We start from the raw sequence: 21225 nt of genomic DNA on the forward strand, positions 1-21225 counted from the left end.
CCTCAGCCTTTTCCAGTGCAGCCTGGATCATCCATGGCAGATGGTGGGGCTGTGTTTCCACCCCTGGGGCAATCAGTTCCAGGTGTACTGGATGCTCCTCTAGGTGAAAGGAACTGAGGCCTGCACTCTGCTGCTAAAGGAATGGAAAAACACATTACAATGTCATATGATGGTACCACTTTGCTGTCCTGGACTCCAGTCCACACTGGGTTCCAGCATGTCCAGCACAGCAGCAGTCAGCAGTCAGAGTGGTTGGTTCAGGGCACTGACAGTCTGTTGTCAGTCTCCATGCTCCATTGGCCATATAGGACTACTTCAGGGTCAGCAAATCTTGCTGACAACTCCCTGGCTCTCCACTCCCAAATAATCTCCTGGATGAGAGTCACAGAGTCCTGGTTGATGTGATATTGCTGACACTGCACTGTTGCAGTAGCCATCAGTATCTGTTCTTCAACCCTCATCAGTCCCGTAGCAGGGAGTCCTCTAGAGATCAGGCAAGATCATCCCTGAGACAGTACCTTTCCCTCACAGCTGACACAAGCTTTCTCCGGAGGCTGGGAGTATCTGTGCTCTTCTCAATCCTTGTCAATGCCCCATTCCAGGAGAGAGATCCCAGCTGCTTGGCTTCACCACCATCCAGTTTCATGTCATTGCCATGACATCCCAGAATTAGAGCAGCCGAGGGCTTTCCTGACTGGTGGTTGAAATCTATTTGTAATCTCACAGCTCATCCAGGTGATATCTCTGGCCATGCCTCTTGCTGCTGTTTTGAGGGCTCTGCTTCCTCTTCATCCCTCATGAAGTGAACTGATTACATGTTGGATTTCTTTTTCTGTATAGTGGTGACTGCTGCTGGCGGCGGGTTGTTCCTCTGGTTCAGCAGCAGTTTGAGTGGCCATGGTGCTGTTGGTCTGCTTTCTTTCTTTCTCCTCCCCCTGGAGGCGATATTTACTGTGTTCATGTCTCTCTGAGCTACTACAGCATTTTTCTTTGACATATTTCAGCACTTAACACTTTTCAGCACTTTAACAGGCTCCTGTAGATGCTTGTTGCTAAACGATTGCGTGAACTGCTAAAGCATTGGAGAGATCCTCTAAGCACTGGCCTGTGTTGTCCTGCCATTACTGTCCCACTTCAGGGATCTCTGAATAACTTCTCTAGAAATCTTTCTTGGCTCCAAATATGGTGTGCACTGCGCTGGTGGACGTAGCAGCAAGAACAGGCTTCCCTTAACATCTAAAGGGAATTCAGAATTCTTAAATGCTGTTGTAACAGGTCTGAAGGGGGAAAGAGGGTGAAGAGCTGGGGAAAATCATCCTCCTCTTTTCCCCCATAGCTTGGATACCTTTAATAATGGACTCCCAAGGTAGCCCCTTAGTTAAGGGTGGAAGAGCAGCTCTGAGTAGACATCCCAAATGACCCTTGACGTTACCATGTCATGAGCTGATATCAGACTGTGCAACAGAGCAATCCTGTGCCATGGGCACAGGGTGTGGGGAACAGGGTGAGGGGCACAGGGAGGGGCGCAGGGAGAGAGGCGCAGGGCGAGGGCGAGTGGCACAGGGAGAGGGGCGCAGGGTGAGGGGCACAGGGAGAGGGGTGCAGGGAGAGAGTCGCAGGGAGAGGGGCACAGGGTGAGGGGCGCAGGGAGAGGGGCACTGTGTGAGGGGCGCAGGGAGAGGGGCGCTGGACTAAGGGCACAGGGGGAGGGGACACTGGGCGAGGCATGCAGGGCGAGGGTGAGGTGCACAGTCTGAGGGCACAGTACGAGGGCCTCAGGGCGAGAGGTGCAGGGCAAAGAGAGGGGTGCTGGGTGAGGGGCACAGGACGAGGGGTGCAGGGAGAGGGACGTAGGGTGAGGGGCAAAGGGAGAGGGGCACAGGCCGAGGGCTGCGGGGCCTTTGGGCCTTTGGTCCATTGGGGCCGTTGGGGCCGTTGGGGCCGTTGGGCAGTTGGGCAGTTGGGCAGTTGGGCTGCTCCTGGCGCACTTCGGCTTCCAGAGCTCCCACCACGTTCTCTGCAGAACCACTGCCTGCTGTGCCAGAAGGAGATTCTTCCTGCCGCCTGAGGAACCTAATCTACTCCCAAATATCAGGTAAAAAAAAAAACAACAAACAAACAGAATTTGGAAGGAAATGCTTTGAAATAAAATCATACGGACATACACACAAGTCCTGTTTGCTCTCCAGAATCAGCAGAGGGAGCTCCCAAAGTTCACCCCATCAAGTTGGCTTCCAGCATGGATGAAATGGATCCTTCTCATTTGTTTTCTATTAAGTCATACATAAATTTAATTAAAAAAAAAAAAAAAAAAAAATGAACACCCCAAAATCTTTCTGGGAAAATTCTCATATTTAAAAGGCTGGGAGGTGAGTTTTCCTTTCATGTATTTGTACGCCAATGAAAAGGGAACAGAATGGGGCATGCTTAAGAATGTTTCAAGACAAAGTTGGGGGTAACAAGAGCATAAAAGGTAGTGAAACTACCTTTCTTTTCTTTTCTTCTAATTTTTGATGCTTTCCTTCGGTCTGCCTTTATCCATTCATCATATCTAAACACAAAATGTAATTGTACACGTTTACGGGTTTTAACAGGAAATCACGACATTTGTAAGAGAAATTATTGAGAAAAAAGAAAAGAAAATCAGGAGCCATATAAAATGTAGTTGAGGTTTGAATAAAGAAGTCATTTTTGTACTTGTCAATTTGCTAAGTTTGAGCTAAGGTTCTGTTGTCCATGTATGGGGACACAGAGGATGAAGGCTTTTTTACACTGACAGGTAAGAGCAAAAGGTGTGGTTTTTTCCAGTCCGCACTGTACAGTATGGTCTCAGGTAAAACACACTATCCAAATGAAAATTCAGTATGGTTCTCTAGCAGGTTTACTTCATATATATATACTGTAAAAAATTAATAATAAATAAATTCCTGAGTCTAGCTAAAATGTGATTAGGGAGTAAAAATATGCACTTCTGAGCCTGAGTGTCTGCAAAGTGGGTTAGTGGGAGTCACTAACTTTCAAGTCACTGAATTTGCACTAAGGCTTTTAAATACTTTTTCAGTTCAAGGCTTCCATTTTATATCAGAATGATACAAAGCAAACACTGGTCCCTAAGCACCAAGGTATTGACAATAGGCATCTTATGATCTAAGGCTGGGCCTGTTCAATCCAAAACCAAAGAGGTGCATTCTCAGAGAATGCCCTGTAGATCCTGCACAGAATTCGTAAAGGGAAAACAAGGAAGAAAGAGTGTTTTTCCGGCTGCCAGATTTATACTAGCAAAGGAATCACATTCTCAGGAAGACAAGGGCCCTCAAGGAAGTAGCAAGCCTTGGCAAATTTACTAAAATGTTCCAGTATTCCTCTGTGCAGCTTGTAACATGAAAGAATTAAATATTTTTTTAGTCTCATATTCAAATACTGGAATATTGGATGAGGGCTTTGTTCTTTAATTTATTTTCAAATAATTTCCTTTCTTACCCTTCTCCCCACCCTAACATACTCTACTCCTTAGAAGCTGAAATTTCATCATATGTTCCTTTTTTATTTCAGTAGCTGACTGTAAAGTACTAAACTTGTATATTGGTAAAGCTTCAGGAAACTGAGAAGGAAATTAGTGCTTGGACATGCAGCTTTCTGAAGGGAAGTAAGAAAAGTGTTGACAAAAGTAAGCCTAAATTTTAAATGCCTGAAACACTCAAAAATAACATGTTTTGTGATATTGCAACATATGTTACACAGAGATAAAACAATCACAACTCATTAGTATCTGAACTTCACTTAGAAATGCTTAGAAATGTTGCTTGAAGACACTTCATGTCAAAGATCCAGTTCGCTGTAGATACAGATGAAAATCCTACCAAAAAATCAGCGTCAAACTCCGCAATAGGAGACGTTTCTCCTTGGCAGTGGCTTAGGTGCTCCTGGAAATCACCAGGCCTAGACACAAAAGGGCATCTTGTGTATTCAAGGGAGGGAGAGAAGCATCATGCTTACTCTAACTGTGACCTTTGCTAGCAAATCTTGCTAGCAGTTAATAAATATAAATAAATAATTTGTCTTACTCTTAGCCAGAGCCAGGATGGGAATCAAAGTCTAGGTGACAGAAGAAGGTCACAAGGGCCTCAGCCTTTCCAAAAGCGGTAAAACACAAAGTACAGTGAATTTGCCTTGTTTTTTTACAGATCTATAGACAAGTGATGAAGCTTAAAAGATGACAGCCAAGGACAATCAACAGATATGCTGAAACTGAGTGAAGAGGAAGGAGATTTGCAAATTAACTTAAAAGCTGCACAGAAAGCTTCTCTACTTTTTTCAGTTGCTTCAAGTTTTAAATGGCAAAGTATAGGAGTACTTCAACTTATTTCTATTAACTCTAGGATAAAGACAATCAAAAGCATGTACTCCTGCTTACATTAAGTAAAGCACAAGAAGCCATTAGATGAAGGAAAATTGTTTTTAGAAGGCTGAGGCAGCCTTAGAGGTAGGAGGAGTGGGGAGGCATGGAAATCAGGCTTGTGGGCACCACTCAAGAAGCATCCAGACCGTGAGCAACCCCTCCTTGTGGGTGTCCCAGAGACAGAGTCGAAATGGAGCCACAGCTTCACGGCAGGGAAAGTGCCGGGGCGGCGAGCCGTGGGTTCTCCATCCAGCTGGTCAGCAACAGGCGTGACACGCTGTGTGCGTTCCCAGCACTGGCTACAGCAGCTCAGCCCAGGTATGGAGGAGGCCAGGGAGGCAGCGGAGTGGGAATGGGGCTCTGCAGGAGGCCCCGGTGGCTGCAAACACCCGTGGGCGATGAGGCTGGCCCAGAGGGTCCCTGGGTGGGTCTGGGGTGAAAATGGGGAAATGGGAAGCAGGGAGGAAGGGCTGGATGCCACTGTGAGAATGCCATTACATCCCACAGGCAGCATCGTGCAAGGAGGGTGGGAACAAAAGGGTGATTCCTGCTGATCACCCTGACATCTTCAGGACAAGAGGCCCAGGAAGGACTGCACATCTCCCTCCTGGTGTTGTCTTGAACGTGTGCTCATTACCTGGTGTACATTACCCAGGAGTCTCTCTCAGCTGCCCATTGGCATTCCCCAGTTCAGGTAAGCAAAGCTGCTCCCCCAAGCATGTTCTGTAGGCCTCTGAAAGGGACTGCACAGCTTAGCTACATCATGGCAAGGAAGGGAGCCTTCCATCACTGGGGATACTTTAGAATTTTCTTGCCAGTCCGGCTGAAATTAAGTATTGAAACAAATTATCCTCTAGAAACTCCATCATTCTGTTCTCCAGGGACCGGTTCAGGCTGATGGCTCATAGCACACCCATGAACCAGTTCTGCAGTATCACAGGTTTACCTCTCACAGTATAATCTTTATTCTGACAATTCAACAATTTTTACTTAAAATATATCTCAGAGAGCACTTATATTAACAATACTTTATCCTTACCAAAAATATTCTTTATCAATTAGGCAAACTGGAGACTATAGACCTTCAAAGCAATTTCCAAAATTCCCAAATTGTTTGACATATTAATTGGAGAAAAAATAAATCACAGCTTTAAACTGAACATAGCAAAACAGAAAAAAATCATAAAACATGCAATTTCCTGTCTCTGAAAGAGCACCAAAAGAAATTCAGGGGATGGGGGTATCGGGGCCAAAACAGCAGGCATCCCCTTTCCACTCCTCTCAGTGGTGGGCACGTCTCTTCTCCGCTCTTCCCGCACTAGCTTGACTGAGATGATCAGAACAGCCAAGCTGGAGGCAGGATGGCCTGAAGTCACAAAGGGATGCTGCCCAGAGGGAATTATGGTGGGAGTGACCGAAAGCTGGGAGAGGGCATGGGCTTGAGGGAACAGAACAGGGCTTGCATTCCCTAGTTGGGAAAACACTCCTGCTGAAACTAAGGGCTGCAACAGAGCGTCATCTGGCGACTTCATCATCTTCATCTTCCTCATTCTCTCTTCCGAGCAGATTATTCACGCTGACAGGTGGCAGCACATGTGTGGTCCAGTTCTTCTGAGTCTCAGCCTGATCTTTGATAGCTTCATTCTTATTTCTCCTTAAAGGCTAATTCTGAGCTACCCTACATCAACATTACACCTATTCTTATCTAAACAATGCACCATTAACAAAGCTTTCTATACTCTATAGTCCTACTAAAACCTAAGTAAACCTAAGAAAATCTCTAAAGATGAAATCTACTAGCTCTGGAAGAGCTCTTCTAAAACTCAGGGCATGGGGGAATCTGGGCCAAAACAGCAGGCATCCCCTTTCCACTCCTCTCAGGTGGCGCGGCACGTCTCTTCTCCGCTCTTCCCGCACTTGCTTGGCTGAGGTGATCAGAGCGGCCAGGCTGGAGGCAGGATGGCCTGAAGTCACAAAGGGATGCTGCCCAGAGGAAAAAGGTTCAAAAGAAAGGATTCCTTGTTACTTGGCAAGACCACAGGCTCCAGCAGGATTGCTCTGGCTCCCGGGAAGATGCACAAAGAGGACCGAGGGCACCATCTGCCCCTCGGCCTTCCTGTGCCGCACCTGTCTCAGCCAGGCCCACGTGGCCCACCCTCCTCTTCATCCCTTCCTGCGGGGCTCCTCAGCTCCCAGGCCCTTTGGCCGCTTTGCATTTTCTCACCTCCAGCAGTTCCTGGGCAGACCAGCGCCCGTCCTCGTCTGCCTGCAGGCAGCAGCTCAGGAAGAGGCGCAGGAGAGCCGAGTGGTGCCGGGGTTCTGCAGTTGTGGGGGCCCGTTCCTTTCTATCAGTTCACAACCTACAGGAAATGGAAGAGGACACTGCAGCTGCTCCTTTCCCAGCCACAACAGCTCTCAGCACACGCAGCCCCTTTAGAAGCTGCACCTTACCCTCAGACGGGCTTCCTCTGGAAAGGAGCTTCCCCTTGCACCATTTCCAGCCCCATGATCCCCAGCGACCAGATGTCCACTTTGGGGCCGTAGGCTTCTCCTCTCACCACTTCTGGTGCCATCCAGCCGGGAGTGCCCACCCTGGAGCTGCGCTTGCTGCGCTCAGGGCTGAGCTGAGCGCAGAGGCCAAAGTCAGCTGAGGAGAAAAACAAAGCCTGTCAAAGGCAGCTCCCCCTGCCAAAGCGGGCAAAAGCATTGCCCACGCCAAGCCTGACCAGGCCACCCTGCTGCAGCCGGCTGCAAAGGCAGCCGTGCTCTGCTCCCACGGGGCTGGAGCCAGCAAAATAAGGCACTGGCTGCCACAAAAACACCCTCACCTCACACACTGACCCAGCAGCACTTGTGGGCACCTGGCAGTCACCCAAAAGCAGCCCCAGAGCACATGCTGGCAACGCTGCACCTGCCCAGGGATACCCACCCAGTTTGACTGATCCGTCCATGCCCACAAGAACGTTGCGCTTTTCACATCTCTGTGGATGACTTGGTGGGAGTGAAGGAAATGCAGTCCTTGTAGGCACTGAGAGAGAAAGGACAGAGGCAAGGGGAAAAGTTCAGCACCTGAGTATAAGCTACAGAAAAGGAAAGGGCTCCACGAGACGGACAGCTCTGTCATGGAGCTGAGAGGCAGGGCGCAACATCAGGGTCAGAACAGAGAAAGGGAAAGAGCGTGCTGCTTCAACGCTCTTCAAAGAGGTCTGTCTTCTTGGAAGGCATCTGAGATTCCTAAAGCCCTTCCTGATTTTGGTAAAAATCACATGAATTTTGGCTAAGAGGTGTCATGGCAAAGATTTTCTTGAGAGCCTTGTGGGCAGAGGAGGAAGCAGCACACTAGACGTGTGTCCAGAATCCAATGCCATCTGGCCTGAATGACTCTCCTTTGAAGCTGAGGACATCTCCATTGGACTGAGCTTGAAAATTTGCAAGCCACAAGCCTGCTTAGAGGGGCAAGGAATGCAGGACAGTCAGACAGGCTGCACAAAGGCTGAGAGGAAAAGCTGACAAGACAAAAGAGTGAAAGCAAGCGAGCAAGGGAGCATGAGCACCAGAAACAAAGAGTATGCAAGTGTGCAAGAACAGAGCCAAGGGAGTGCAGGGCGACAGGCAGTTCATTCCAGATGTTCATCCTTCTTCTCCAGGGTGTGACATCAGCTCCAAAAGAAAGGCGTGAGCAAGAAATCTCTGCTCTTCCTACCCACCAGCTGACAAGGGCCACGCTGGGCAGGCCAGGGCAAGCACAAGCGGGATCCCTCACCTCCCGACAGACAGCGCCGACCTGTCCTTCCTCCAGGTACACTGCCCTGAGCACATCTGACAACGTGCCGCCGTCCATCAACTCCATCGCCAGCCAGAGTTCCCCATGGACCAGGTAGCTGCAAGAAGAAAACCAGAGCATGGCGAGAGAGCAATGGCCACAGCTTGATCACCCCAGGGCCTCTGCCAGCCTTTTGCACAGCTCTCCAAGCTACGTGTGCCTCAAGAGATCATTGCACACCCAGTGCCACCTCCTGCCATGCCCTGGCGATGACTAGAGAAATCATCAACAGCTCCCTTTTCTGCCACGCACCAAAGGGCTTGCTCTCTTCTGCCTTGCCCTATCTAAAGGAGCAGACATGACAACAGCCCAACCTGTCTAAGTAGGTGACAATATTGGCATTCCTGTTGTCCCTCATGGCCAGGATTTCATTGACAGCCAGCTCCTCGGATCTCTTCCCATGAAGGCGAATTTTCTTGATGGCCACCTGAAAGGACATTGAAGACCACTAACTTGACAAGTCGCTCCTTGCCCGAGATCTCAGGGAGCACGGAGCGAGTGCTTGTGCATGAGGCAGCGAGCTGCGCCAAACTGCCCTGGTACTGGGCAGCAGAGCTTAGGAGAAACACCACAGCCCGCCCAAGTGCATTCTGCACTCCCAGACAAGACTGTGCTTCAGAGCAACAGCCTCTTCTGCAGACATGGAGCGGCCACCCAAAGCTCCAGGCTGAGCTCACAGCAGTGGGGAAAGTGCTGCAGAGCTGCAAAATCTGCTGGGGATGTCGACACTTTACCTGTTGTCCCGTGCTGGCATCGAGGGCTTTATAAACAGCTCCAAATCCCCTAGAAAGAAAACGGCAGCAGAGAAAGGCCTTCAGTCTGTGGCAGTGAAAGCAAGGCCAGGCAGGAGATGTCCCCAGGCTGCCTGGCCTCTCTAGAAAATGCCTGGCTGCAGCCTCTCTTCAGCCCGTAGCTCATCAGCCCCCAGCCTCTGCCATGCAGGGCAGGGTGTGCAAGAGCAAACTCAGCTCCAGCATGAAGAGCAAGGGCTGCTGTAAATCCCCATAGGCACACGCCCAGTTAGGTCTGTTCCAAACCTAAGGGCAAGTGTACTCATGTGTGGGTGTGCATGCATGCGCATGTCAAAAAGTGGAGAAAAATCATATTCCAAACAGTGTGGTTGAGAGTCTGACATTCTTGGGTGCCAAGGTGCTCTTCTAGGCCATAAAGGTGCAGAGGCAGGAGATCTTCCAGGTCCTGCTCCTTGCCACAAGCAAGACATTGGCGGCACCCAGTTGGCTTTGATGATGCCTTTGGACTGCCCTGACTCAGCAGTCCTGAGAGGTGGCAGGAGGGAAAGGCAGAGTTTGACCGTGTTTGGAGCTTGCCTGACTTCACTCTTGATATTGCAGCAGCCAAAGACCTGGCCTCCGCTTTTATAAGGAGCAGGCGTCACACTTACCCTCGTCCAAGTTCTTCAAATGCCGTGTACCTCTGCGTTGGCTGGCCCAGACTCACAATGCCCCCTGAAAGACAAAAGCAGTGCAAGGCACTCACTGTCAAACACAGATGGCAATCCACACATGATCCCAAGTGCAGCCCCAGCGTGGCGAGCTCTGGGCCCTTTGCAGTCACTTGGCTTGCAGCTGCTGAGATCAGCAGGTGGGAGGGCAATCTTCTCCACCTTTCAGCAGCTGGCCTTTCCAAGAAGGCTTTGTTTTTTCAAGCACAGCATCTCATGTGATAAGGCAAAAGGATGGGCCTTTAAGGTCTGGGCCTTCAGAGCAAAGGCAAGGCCTTTGCAGCCTCTCTGCTCACGTCAACTCTCACTGGCAGAGCCACTTAGGAGCACAAAGTGTCCGAGGCAGAGGAGGAGTAAAAGCCACAGGCAGAAAAGAGCCAGAGAGCTGCCTGGGGCCTGCTCACTAGCTAGGGGCCAGCCTTCTGCTCAAGCACAAACAAGCCTCTCTGCTTTTGCCTTTGGCAGAGAAGGCAGCCCAGGCAGAGCCAAGGCAGTCCCAGCTGCCCTCAGGCACCAGGAGCAGCCCCAGCGCTCTGTCGCTGCCTCAGAGCACAGGCACAGCTTCTGCAGGGAGAGCCAAGTGCCTCTGAGACACTGAAGCACTGAGGAGGAGCTTCTGCCACGGCCCACAGCGAGACACGCAGACAGCACAGTGCTCTGGCAGACAAGAACTTCACCAGACGTACTCAGGCTCTTCAGGCTCTGCTCCTCTCTCCTCTGGGGCTGCCGGGCGGCACGCTGACGTGCAGGGCGTCTGTGGAGCTGGAGAGGAAAGGATTGCCCGTCAGAAGGGTGGCTGGCACACGTGCTCCGCAGAGCACACGGCAAAGGCAAGGCCTCAGGGAGGTGCTGTCAGCCACCGCCCGGCCACTTGGGCTGGGGGCTTTTGGATGTCCCCTACTCAGAGGCAATGGGAAAACCCCAAGGCTACTTGGATACAGGAACTCATGGATCGGCTGTTGTATGCAACATTTGATCAGCTTTTCTGTAAGTGGCCTGCTACAAGGTATTGAGGCATTTGCAAAGATGCAGAAGGAGATGAGAGCTCGGCCCCAGAGCATTGTTGCTTTTCGACTTCCTTGTTCCCCAGAGCAACTAAGATACCCGCAGCTGGCATGCAGGTGTCTGAAGACAGCCCAGAGCATGTGCCTTTTTGGATCTGTTGCACACATTTCCCTCTGCATTTCAGGCTCGAAGGAGTGGCCCTTCAGAGCTGCATCCCAGCCCTTGCCAGACCCATGCCCTTTACATAGAGCCAGAAGAGGGGAATCACAGAGTTTGACACAAGTGGGATTCAGAGTCATGAAAATCCTACAAATATGGGTGAATTAGCTGCGACTCCATCTTGCTGTGCATTTGGGCTGCTGCACTTGGCTTTCTTCTCTTGAAAGGCTTTTCATTGGCAAATGAGGAAAGAGCCAGTGCTCTCCTGCTGAGGCCAACAGCCGCTTGGGCTTTCTATCAGCCTCCCAGGCTGGCACTCTACGCTCTCCTGCAACAGGCCAAGCTCACAGCTTGCCCCACAATTCTTGCACGCCAGCAAGGTCACAAGTTCCTTCGCCACTCACCAAAGGACCGTCTTGTCTCCAAGCACGTGTGAGGTGACCTGCAGCGAGCAAAGGAAAAGGAGGCAGATGCCCTTAGAAACGTGCCTGTCTTGTGGAGTACCACAGAACAATTTAATCCCAAGAGAGAACATTTCCCCTTTCCCAACGTGCCTCCAGGATCAACCCTTCTTTCCCACAAGAAGAGAACAGCAAGGATGCTCCCCTAGGCTCTGTCTACATTTGGGCCTCTTGTGCCAGAGGGAAATAGGAACATGGTCACGCAATTGCCAGCTGCTTTTTCACGAGTCAGAGTTCCTGTTCTGCCCAACAGCTCAAGCAATGTTTTCCTCTTCTCTTTGCTGCATTTTATGTACTGCTTCAGAAATTGCATGCAGCAATCCCCATCAATTTCTGAAGACCATAGCCAAGGAAAGCTTCCCCCACGGGCCCTCTTCCCTGCGGCAGCTCTCTGCTGAAGACCTGGGAACATCCTGGGGTCAGCAGCAAACTCTAACTGCTTTGGAGTTTGTGCTGCATTGCCAAGGGAATCAGCGTCTTGGCACACCATAAAGGGTCAAGTCAGAGAGCCAAGGCCCCTAAATGGCAGAATGTGCAGCCAAAGATGCTTTCCCTCACTCCCAGAGAGAACTGCAGAATGTTTACAAGTGTTTCTGAGGATCTCTCCTTAGAGTCTGCATTTTGCAAGTGGTCTAGGTTGAAGCAGCAAGCTGAAGGAATGACAGACTCCACTGGCACACTGTCCCGTGCAGGGAACTCAACCTGCTACAGGTTACATTTGAAATACTCTCCAGCCAGCACCTCGTTACAGACACCCCCTTTGGAACTGTCCCTGTTAGTAACAGATTTCCCACAGTGGGGGCAGCTGAATGGTCATTTTGCTCCCAAATCAACTCAATCACTACTCGGCCATAAAGAGCAGAGTGAAGCACAGGCCAGGTGATGTGACCCCCAGCATAAACCTTCACTTACGAGTCAGGTGCAGCAGGTAGTAGCTGGAATAGGCAATAGAAAAAACGGTGCAAACCGCGGCACAGACTTGCTTGATCATTTTAGCAGTGCTCTGCAGGTTTGCACACTGAATGTCACCCAGGGAAAAAGCGAGACTCCTCTCGGGGTGCAGGCCGTCTGCTGAGAACTCCTTGATCACAAGGATCCTCCCGCAGCCAGCGAGCGCAAGAGCCGCTCTGGACAGCGAGGCCCCGCGCGCCCCGGGACGGCGCTGTGCTGACAGCTCTGTGACGTGGCACCGCTGCCGTGACCTCACAAGAGCGGCTGCTCTGCCTTTGTTGCCGTACTTGTGCCCAGCAACCCCTTCTCCTGTACAGCTGATGCAAAAGAAAAGCCTGTCCGCTTCTCCTCAGGCGTAAAGCACCAGCAAAATTCCTCATGCTCCATGAGCCAGCGCTTGAGACATCCCAAGCAAACTCAGAAAATGCACCGGAGTAGCTGGCGCCACAAAAATGCAATCAAACATGACTTTTGGTCTCCAAGGCTTTGACGAAAAGCAAGTGTGCTTCTAACTTCTGGCATCTCAGTTGCTTCTCAAAAGCCAAAGTTCTTCAATGACATTCAGGGGACAAAAGAAGCAAGGGAAATAAATTTCCAGGGGTATTGCAGTGTGCAGTTGCTTCTTGAGCACATGGGTGTGTTCACCTTTGCTTTGACTCAGTTTGGAGCCTCCTGACCTCCCTTTGGCTCAGGGAGATGCTGGCTTACCTCCTGATGCAGAGCTCTTCTTGTCTGCTTGCTGTTCCTCTGGCAACTGCAAGTCTCAGAAGATGCAGAAGAGCCGTGCGCTGATTCTTGGGCTGCCACAGTTTTGCTGTGCGGCAGCTCTGGCTGCAGCCTGCGGCCCACGGCTCTGCAATGCCCTGCAGATGTGGAGCCCAAAGAAGGCCCCTTTGCAACAGGCCAAAGCCGCACTCTCACAGCTGTTTGCCCAGGCTCCATGCTCCCTGGAAGATTCCCTGCAGGCATTTGCACAGCCAAATCCCAGTAGAAACGACATGTATCACTCTCTTCTCTTGCAGAATCCCAAATTCAAGACAGGAGCCAGCTTGAGAGAGAAAGAAAATGCTGGGTGCCAGGAGGCAACAAGTGCATGCAGCTCCTCTGGAAATCAACTCTGCTCACCCATGGAACGATGATCCCAGGCTTAGTTCGCTTTCCTGGTGACTCAGCCCAGACAGATGCTCATCTGTTGGGCGTGAGGTGAGGCTCTGTAGTGATGCAGAGTCCCCAGGCAGGTGCGAAGGAGAGCCACTTGATTGTAGATAGTTCCACACTTTTCAGTCTTAAAAACATCATTCAACCAATCCCCATGAACCACGATGTGAACATGCCATGCTTTTTCTACCTCTCCAATGGTTTTTCTACCTCTAGAGTGGCTTTTCTACCTGCAATTGAGCTGAATCACTTTCCCCCAGTCCTTTCCTCCTCAGCTGAAGTAGCAGGCCTGAGGCGTGACTTTACTAGGTCTTCCCTTTGGGAGCTTTGACCTGTGTTGGACAAGACAGTGTCTTTGAGGGTGTTGGGGGTTGAGTGTTTTTCCTATTGCTGTGTCAATTTAAAGAATTTTTCCCATTGTCATGCCAATGGAGCTGCCGGGTACACCGCGGATCTTTGCGGGCTCTGGACAAAAGGGGTAGGTGGGTGGCTCTCATGCTTCCGGAGGGGATTTGTGTTTCCGGGGGCGGGGAGCAGGATCCTCTCGGTCTTGGATGCCACGCGGCTGAACGGAGGAGAGAGCCAGACCCTCTGCCATCACCTGCCCTGCATCTGCCCTGCTCCAGCCTCCAGTCTCTGCGGACACAGCTGAGCACCAGAACCCAACGGTGAGCGAGGAGCTGCCCTCTCCAGCCGCTCCCCCTGAGACCGGCGCGGCCGCAGCCGCCGCTTCCCGCCTCCGCTCCCACCGAGAGAGAGCGTGCTCACAGCTAAAGAAAGGACTGGAACCGAATTATCTGTTCTGTTTTGTTAGTAATTTTAACAACTGCTGTTGTTTCTGCTGGTATAGTTGGATATATTAGTAAAAGAGCTGTTATTCCTACCCCCTTATCTCTGCCTCAGAGTCCTTGATTCAAACGTTTATAATATTTTGGGGGAAGTGGAATTCGGGTCTCTGTTTAAAAGGAAAATTTCTGCCTTTCTTGGCAGACCCCTGTCCTTCAAACCAGGACAGATTTTGGCTCCCAGCGTGGGGCCTGAGGGCATTAAGAGGAGAGTTAAGACAGGAGTAACAGCTCTCTTGAGGGGCAACATGTTGTCCGGTTTAATCTGGTTTGGGCTCCATGTGGCCACAGATACCTCTCTCCCATTTGTAAGCCCTTTTTTGAATATGGGCCCTCTCACCAAAGTTACTGTAGCTATTATCCGATTAGTTTGGTGGATTGATTATGTCAGGAATTCATGGTTTTTTAATTTTCTCTGGGAAGTGGCCACATGGATCCAGAACTATCATACTCTAACTGCATGTTTCTGGGGTTATTTCAATAATGGTACTTACTGTGAAGTAATGAATGCAAGGGAAATTTTCTCCCAACCCATCACCCAGTTTTTTGAAGCTACTCCACCAGTTTTCAAGGATTTCAGATCTGTTTTAATTGCTAGTGTTATTATACACTGGTTGGTGTTGTTGATAGGCCTGTTCTACTTAGCATTCAGAAACAAGGGAATATTGGCTTGGTTAACAACCCTGATACCTGCCCCAGGGACTAGGGATGTGGCCCCAGAGTCTTCCCCTGCCCCAGGGACTAGGGATGAGGCCCCAGAGTCTGCCCCTGCCCCAGGGACTAGGGATGTGGCCCCAGAGTCTGCCCCTGCCCCAGGGACTAGGGATGAGGCCCCAGAGTCTGCCCCTGCCCCAGGGACTAGGGATGTTGTCCCAAAGTCTGCCCCTGCCCCAGGCACTAGGGATGTTGCCCCAGAGTGTGCCCCTGCCCCAGGGACTAGGGATGTTGCCCCAGAACATGACTCTGCTCCGGAGACTAGGGATGCTGCCCCAGAGCCTGATGCTGCCCCACAGCCCACTGCAGAAATGAACCACCCAGAGTGGGTGGGAGCTCTAGTGAAGGATATTGGCCAGATGTTGAAGGAGCACAGCCAGATGTTGAAGGAGCACTTTTCTTCAGCTGGTGAGAAACCCTCCTCCTGCCCTAAAAAGGGAGAGTCAGATGGTGCTGCAGTGGAACCCGTAGATGTATCTGTCCAGGCTCCAGCCGGATCACAGGGGCAGCCACAGCCAGTGGCAGTTGCCCCTGTGGAAACTAGAAAATCTAAGATCAAAACGAGGCACCTAGATAATGGGGATACACCAGCAAGGGAGCCAGAGATTGAGATTGTCACCGAGTCCCTCTCATACAACAGTCTCCATAACCTGCGTAAAGACATTGTACGGTGGGACCGTGAGCCTTTTACAACTTGGTTACTCCGGGTCTGGGACCTTACGGGAACAGGTGTGCAACTGGATGGAACTGAGGCCAGGAATTTAGGATCCTTGGCCCAGGATTCAGGTGTGGACCAGATATTTGTGAGGGAGCAAGGCCTCCTTTCCCTCTGGGACCGGCTTTTAATGAGTGTGAGAGAGAAGTTTGTCCACAAAGAGAGAATGCAGGAGTACCAACGTAGAATGCGCTGGAAAACTCTTGAGGAAGGGATCCAGCAGCTGAGAGAAGTGGCAGTATTAGAGGTATTCTTTGGGAGGGATGGACAGCATGACAATGACCCTGACAAGGTCAGGTGCACAGGGCAGATGCTGTGGAATCTGGCAACCCTGGGGCCATCTCAGTATACCACCTTCATTGCAATGATCAATGCTGATAACCACCAAGAGACAGTGGGTTCTGTTGCCAACAGACTCAGAAATTTTGAGAGTATGATGAATGGCCCAATGCAGGCCAATGTCTCTGCCGTGGCCAGGGACCTCCGAGAGGTCCAAAACAGGATGGAGGAGATGAGGGAGGAGATGAGGGAGGAGATGAGGGAGGAGATGAGGGAGAAGATAAGGGAGGAGATAAGAAAAATCAGTGCAGCACCAGTGCGAGTCACAGGCCCCAAATCTAGAACCCAACGCCCCCCAGCTAGGGAGAGAGGGTACACCCCACGAGCTGACCTGTGGTTTTTCTTGCGAGACCATGGAGAAGACATGGAAAAATGGGATGGGAAGCCCACTTCTGTCCTGGCAGCACGGGTGCGTCAGCTCAGGGAGGGAAATGCTAACCGAGGGAACCGTGCTAAAATGAAGGTAGCCTCAACCTCCCATGGTAAAGGTGCAGGGTATCACAGAAGGGAGGATGATCTGTCAGATCCCCTGGAAGGAACCTCCACTATATATGCCCAGGAAAGAAATAACAACCAGGGCTAGAGGGGCCCTGCCTCTAGCCAGGGAGAGGCATGGGATGACAGGATCTATTGGACAGTGTGGGTGCGATGGCCTGGCACATCAAAGCCACAGGAACATAGAGTACTAGTTGATGCTGGTTCACAATGCACCCTGATACCATCAGAACACGTGGGGAAGGTTCCTGTTTCTATTGTTGGGGTGACGGGGGGATCACAGGAATTCACTTTGCTGGAAGCTGAGATTAGCCTGACAGGGAAGGGATGGCAGAAACATCCTATTGTAACTGGCCCAGGGGCTCCACGTATTCTAGGCATAGACTTCCTCAGGAATGGCTACTACAAAGACCCAAAGGGGTTCAGGTGGGCTTTTGGAATAGCTGCTGTAGCAACAGAGAGCATTAAGCAGTTGAACACTTTGCCTGGACTATCAGAAAACCCATCTGCAGTGGGGCTCCTGAAAGTGACAGAGCAACAGGTACCAATTGCCACCATGACAGTGCACCGCCGGCAGTACCGGACAAATCGAGATGCTGTGATCCCCATCCACAAGATGATCCGTGAGCTGGAGAGCCAAGGGGTGGTCAGCAAAGCCCACTCACCCTTCAACAGCCCCATCTGGCCTGTGCACAAATCTGATGGAGAATGGAGACTAACTGTGGACTATCGTGCCTTGAATGAAGTGACTCCACCGCTGAGCGCTGCCGTGCCGGACATGCTGGAGCTGCAGTACGAGTTGGAGTCCAAGGCAGCAAGGTGGTATGCCACCATTGACATCGCCAATGCGTTTTTCTCCATTCCTCTGGTAGCAGAGTGCAGGCCTCAGTTTGCTTTCACCTGGAGGGGCGTGCAGTACACCTGGAACCGACTGCCCCAGGGGTGGAAACACAGCCCCACCATCTGCCACGGACTGATCCAGGCTGCACTGGAAAAGGGTGAGGCTCCGGAACATTTGCAGTACATCGATGACATCATTGTGTGGGGGAACACGGCAGTGGAGGTATTTGAGAAGGGAGAGAAGATCATCCAGATTTTGCTGGGAGCCGGTTTTGCCATTAAAAAGAGCAAAGTCAAAGGACCTGCCCGAGAGATCCAGTTCCTGGGAGTGAAGTGGCAAGATGGACGGCGCCAGATCCCCACTGAGGTCATCAATAAGATCACTGCAATGTCTCCACCAACAAGCAAGAAGGAAACACAAGCTTTCCTAGGTGCCATAGGCTTTTGGAGAATGCACATCCTTGAGTATAGCCAGATTGTGAGCCCTCTCTACCTGGTCACCCGCAAGAACAATAATTTCCACTGGGGCCCTGAGCAGCAGCAAGCCTTCGCCCAGATCAAGCAGGAGATCGCTCATGCAGTGGCCCTTGGCCCAGTCAGGACGGGACCAGAGGTAAAGAATGTGCTCTACTCTGCAGCCGGGAACCATGGTCTGTCCTGGAGCCTGTGGCAGAAGGTGCCTGGTGAGACCCGAGGCCGACCCCTGGGATTCTGGAGCCGAAGTTACAAAGGGTCTGAAGCCAATTACACTCCCACAGAGAAGGAAATCCTGGCTGCCTATGAAGGAGTTCAAGCTGCCTCAGAGGTGATTGGCACGGAAGCACAGCTTCTCCTGGCACCCCGACTGCCAGTGCTGGGGTGGATGTTCAAAGGAAAGGTTCCCTCTACCCACCACCACCGACGCCACATGGAGCAAGTGGATTGCCCTCATCACGCAGCGCGCCCGTATTGGCAACCCGAATCGCCCTGGGATTTTGGAGATAATTACAAACTGGCCAGAAGGTGAAGATTTTGGTCTCGCTGACGAAAAGGAGCAGAAACAAGTGACCCGGGCTGAAGAAGCCCCACCGTACAACCAACTGCCAGCAGATGAAAAATGCTACTCCCTTTTCACCGATGGTTCCTGCCGCATTGTGGGGATGAACCGGAAGTGGAAAGCAGCCGTATGGAGCCCCACACGACAGGTTGCACAAGCTATCGAAGGAGAAGGTGGATCAAGTCAACTTGCTGAGCTCAAAGCTGTTCAGCTGGCCTTGAACATTGCTGAGAGAGAGAAATGGCCAAAGCTCTACCTTTACACTGACTCCTGGATGGTAGCCAATGCTCTGTGGGGGTGGCTGGAGAGGTGGAAAAAGGCTGATTGGCAACGTAGAGGAAAACCAATCTGGGCTGCTGATGAGTGGAAAGACATCGCCACTCGGGTAGAGAAGCTACCCGTGAAAGTCCGTCATGTGGATGCCCATGTTCCCAAGAGTCGGGCTAATGAAGAACACCACCATAACGAGCAGGTAGATCAGGCTGCACAGATAGAGGTCTCAAAGATAGACTTAGATTGGGAACACAAGGCAGAATTGTTCCTGGCTCGATGGGCCCACGATGCCTCAGGTCATCAGGGCAGAGATGCCACCTACAAGTGGGCACGAGACCGAGGGGTGGATCTAACCATGGACAGCATCTCCCAGGTTATCCATGACTGTGACACGTGCGCTGCCATCAAGCAAGCCAAGCGGGTGAAGCCCCTCTGGTATGGGGGGCGGTGGTCCAAGTACAAGTACGGAGAGGCCTGGCAGATTGACTATATCACACTGCCTCAGACCCGCCAGGGCAAGCGCTACGTGCTGACCATGGTGGAAGCCACCACCGGGTGGTTGGAGACCTACCCTGTGCCTCATGCCACTGCTCAGAACACCATCCTGGGCCTGGAAAAACAAGTCCTCTGGAGGCATGGTACCCCTGAGAGAATGAGTCAGACAACGGGACTCATTTCAAAAATAGCCTTATAAGCACCTGGGCTAGAGAACATGGCATTGAGTGGTTGTACCATATTCCCTACCATGCACCAGCAGCTGGGAAAGTCGAACGGTGCAATGGCCTGCTTAAAACCACCTTAAAGGCACTTGGTGGGGGGACTTTCAAAAACTGGGAGATCAATCTACCAAAGGCAACATGGTTAGTGAATACCCGAGGTTCCACTAACCGAGCAGGCCCTGCCCAATCTGAGCCCCTGGGAACAGCAGATGGAGAGAAGGTCCCTGTGGTACACCTGAGAGGCATGTTAGGAAAACCTGTTTGGGTGAACTCTCCCTCCAGCAAAGACAATCCTGTTCGTGGGGTGGTTTTCGCTCAAGGACCAGGTTGCACTTGGTGGGTGATGCAAAAGGATGGACAGACACGATGCATACCCCAAGGAGACCTTGTTCTAGGGTGAACTATCTATGATACTGTGCCTGTAACTGCATGTATGTATATAATATAGAAGTTTTAATTTGCTGTAGCATGTTGGCATGGAAAAAATTCGGGGTGGATAATGTTGGGGGTTGAGTGTTTTTCCTATTGCTGTGTCAATTTAAAGAATTTTTCCCATTGTCATGCCAATGGAGCTGCCGGGTACACCGCGGATCTTTGCGGGCTCTGGACAAAAGGGGTAGGTGGGATCGGCTTGGAGAGGGGCTCTCATGCTTCCGGAGCGGACTTGTGTTTCCGGGGGCGGGGAGGAGGATCCTCTCGGTCTTGGAGCCACGCGGCGGAACGCAGGAGAGAGCCAGACCCTCTGCCATCACCTGCCCTGCATCTGCCCTGCTCCAGCCTCCAGTCTCTGCGGACACAGCTGAGCACCAGAACCCAACGGTGAGCGAGGAGCTGCCCGCTCCAGCCGCTCCCCCCTGAGACCGGCGCGGCCGCAGCCGCCCCTTCCCGCCTCCGCTCCCGCCGAGAGAGCGTGCTCACAGCTAAAGAAAGGACTGGAACCGAGTAATCTGTTCTGTTTTGTTAGTAATTTTAACAACTGCTGTTGTTTCTGCTGGTACAGTTGGATATATTAGTAAAAGAGCTGTTATTCCTACCCCCTTATCTCTGCCTCAGAGTCCTTGATTCAAACGTTTATAATATTTTGGGGGGAGTGGAATTCGGGTCTCTGTTTAAAAGGAAAATTTCTGCCTTTCTTGGCAGACCCCTGTCCTTCAAACTAGGACAGAGGGGCCTTAGGCTGAGCTCTTCACACTTCAGACACTGAGGGTAGTATTTGAAAATCAATGCAATTGCAAAGGCCCAACCCGTCCTTGTTAAAAAACAAGACTGGTTGTAGCACTCAGTGCCGTGATTTAGTTAATGAGAGGGTGGTAGGTTACACGTTGGATTTGATAAGCTCAACAACATTTTCCAACCTACTCCATTCTCTGTCGTTCTTAGTAGGCATGAAATTCTATTGCTGATAATCTGCAGGAGTTACTGTCCTGGATTGAAGGACAGGTGTCTTCCAATAAAGGCAGACGGTCCTGTTTGAAATAGAGAATGTAAGCCCACTCCCTCCCGAGTATTATAATTTTGGAATCAGGATCTCTCAGGCAGAGGCAAGGGGCTAGGAATACCAGCTCTTTACTGATATATCTAACTGGACAAACAGAAGCAAGAGCAGCTGTGAAAATGAACAACAAAAGAGAAGAAATAACACAGTTGCAGTCCCTTTTTCAGCCGCACACACACTCGGCCTGCCCTCGGTCCCGGTGCTGGAAGGTGGGGTAGGGCCCGTGCTACTGCGGAGGTGGCAGACAGGACGGGGGAAAGGGGCAGTGGCAGCTGTGTCCCACATGGGAGGAAAGGTGGAGGAAGGGCTTTCCACTCATTGTTTGAGTTTTGTTGG

At 51.2% G+C, this 21225-nt stretch overlaps 1 protein-coding gene across 1 annotated transcript in view; it reads right to left on the reverse strand.

The window, feature by feature from the left end:
* Positions 1–12432, reverse strand: part of LOC130265405 (serine/threonine-protein kinase PAK 3-like) — a 35666-nt gene extending 23234 nt beyond the window's left edge. The window contains exons 1-5 of the mRNA XM_056514469.1: positions 12222–12432; positions 11253–11290; positions 10371–10446; positions 9625–9688; positions 8957–9005 (exon numbers count right to left, since the gene is read on the reverse strand). Of these exons, the coding sequence (XP_056370444.1) occupies positions 8957–9005; positions 9625–9688; positions 10371–10446; positions 11253–11290; positions 12222–12300 (306 nt within the window). The 5' untranslated portion in view covers positions 12301–12432. The remainder of the gene's footprint in view (positions 1–8956; positions 9006–9624; positions 9689–10370; positions 10447–11252; positions 11291–12221) is intronic.
* Between the last annotated feature and the right edge of the window lie 8793 nt (positions 12433–21225).

Source organism: Oenanthe melanoleuca, chromosome Z, assembly GCF_029582105.1.
Source record: "Oenanthe melanoleuca isolate GR-GAL-2019-014 chromosome Z, OMel1.0, whole genome shotgun sequence".
Taxonomy (NCBI): domain Eukaryota; kingdom Metazoa; phylum Chordata; class Aves; order Passeriformes; family Muscicapidae; genus Oenanthe; species Oenanthe melanoleuca.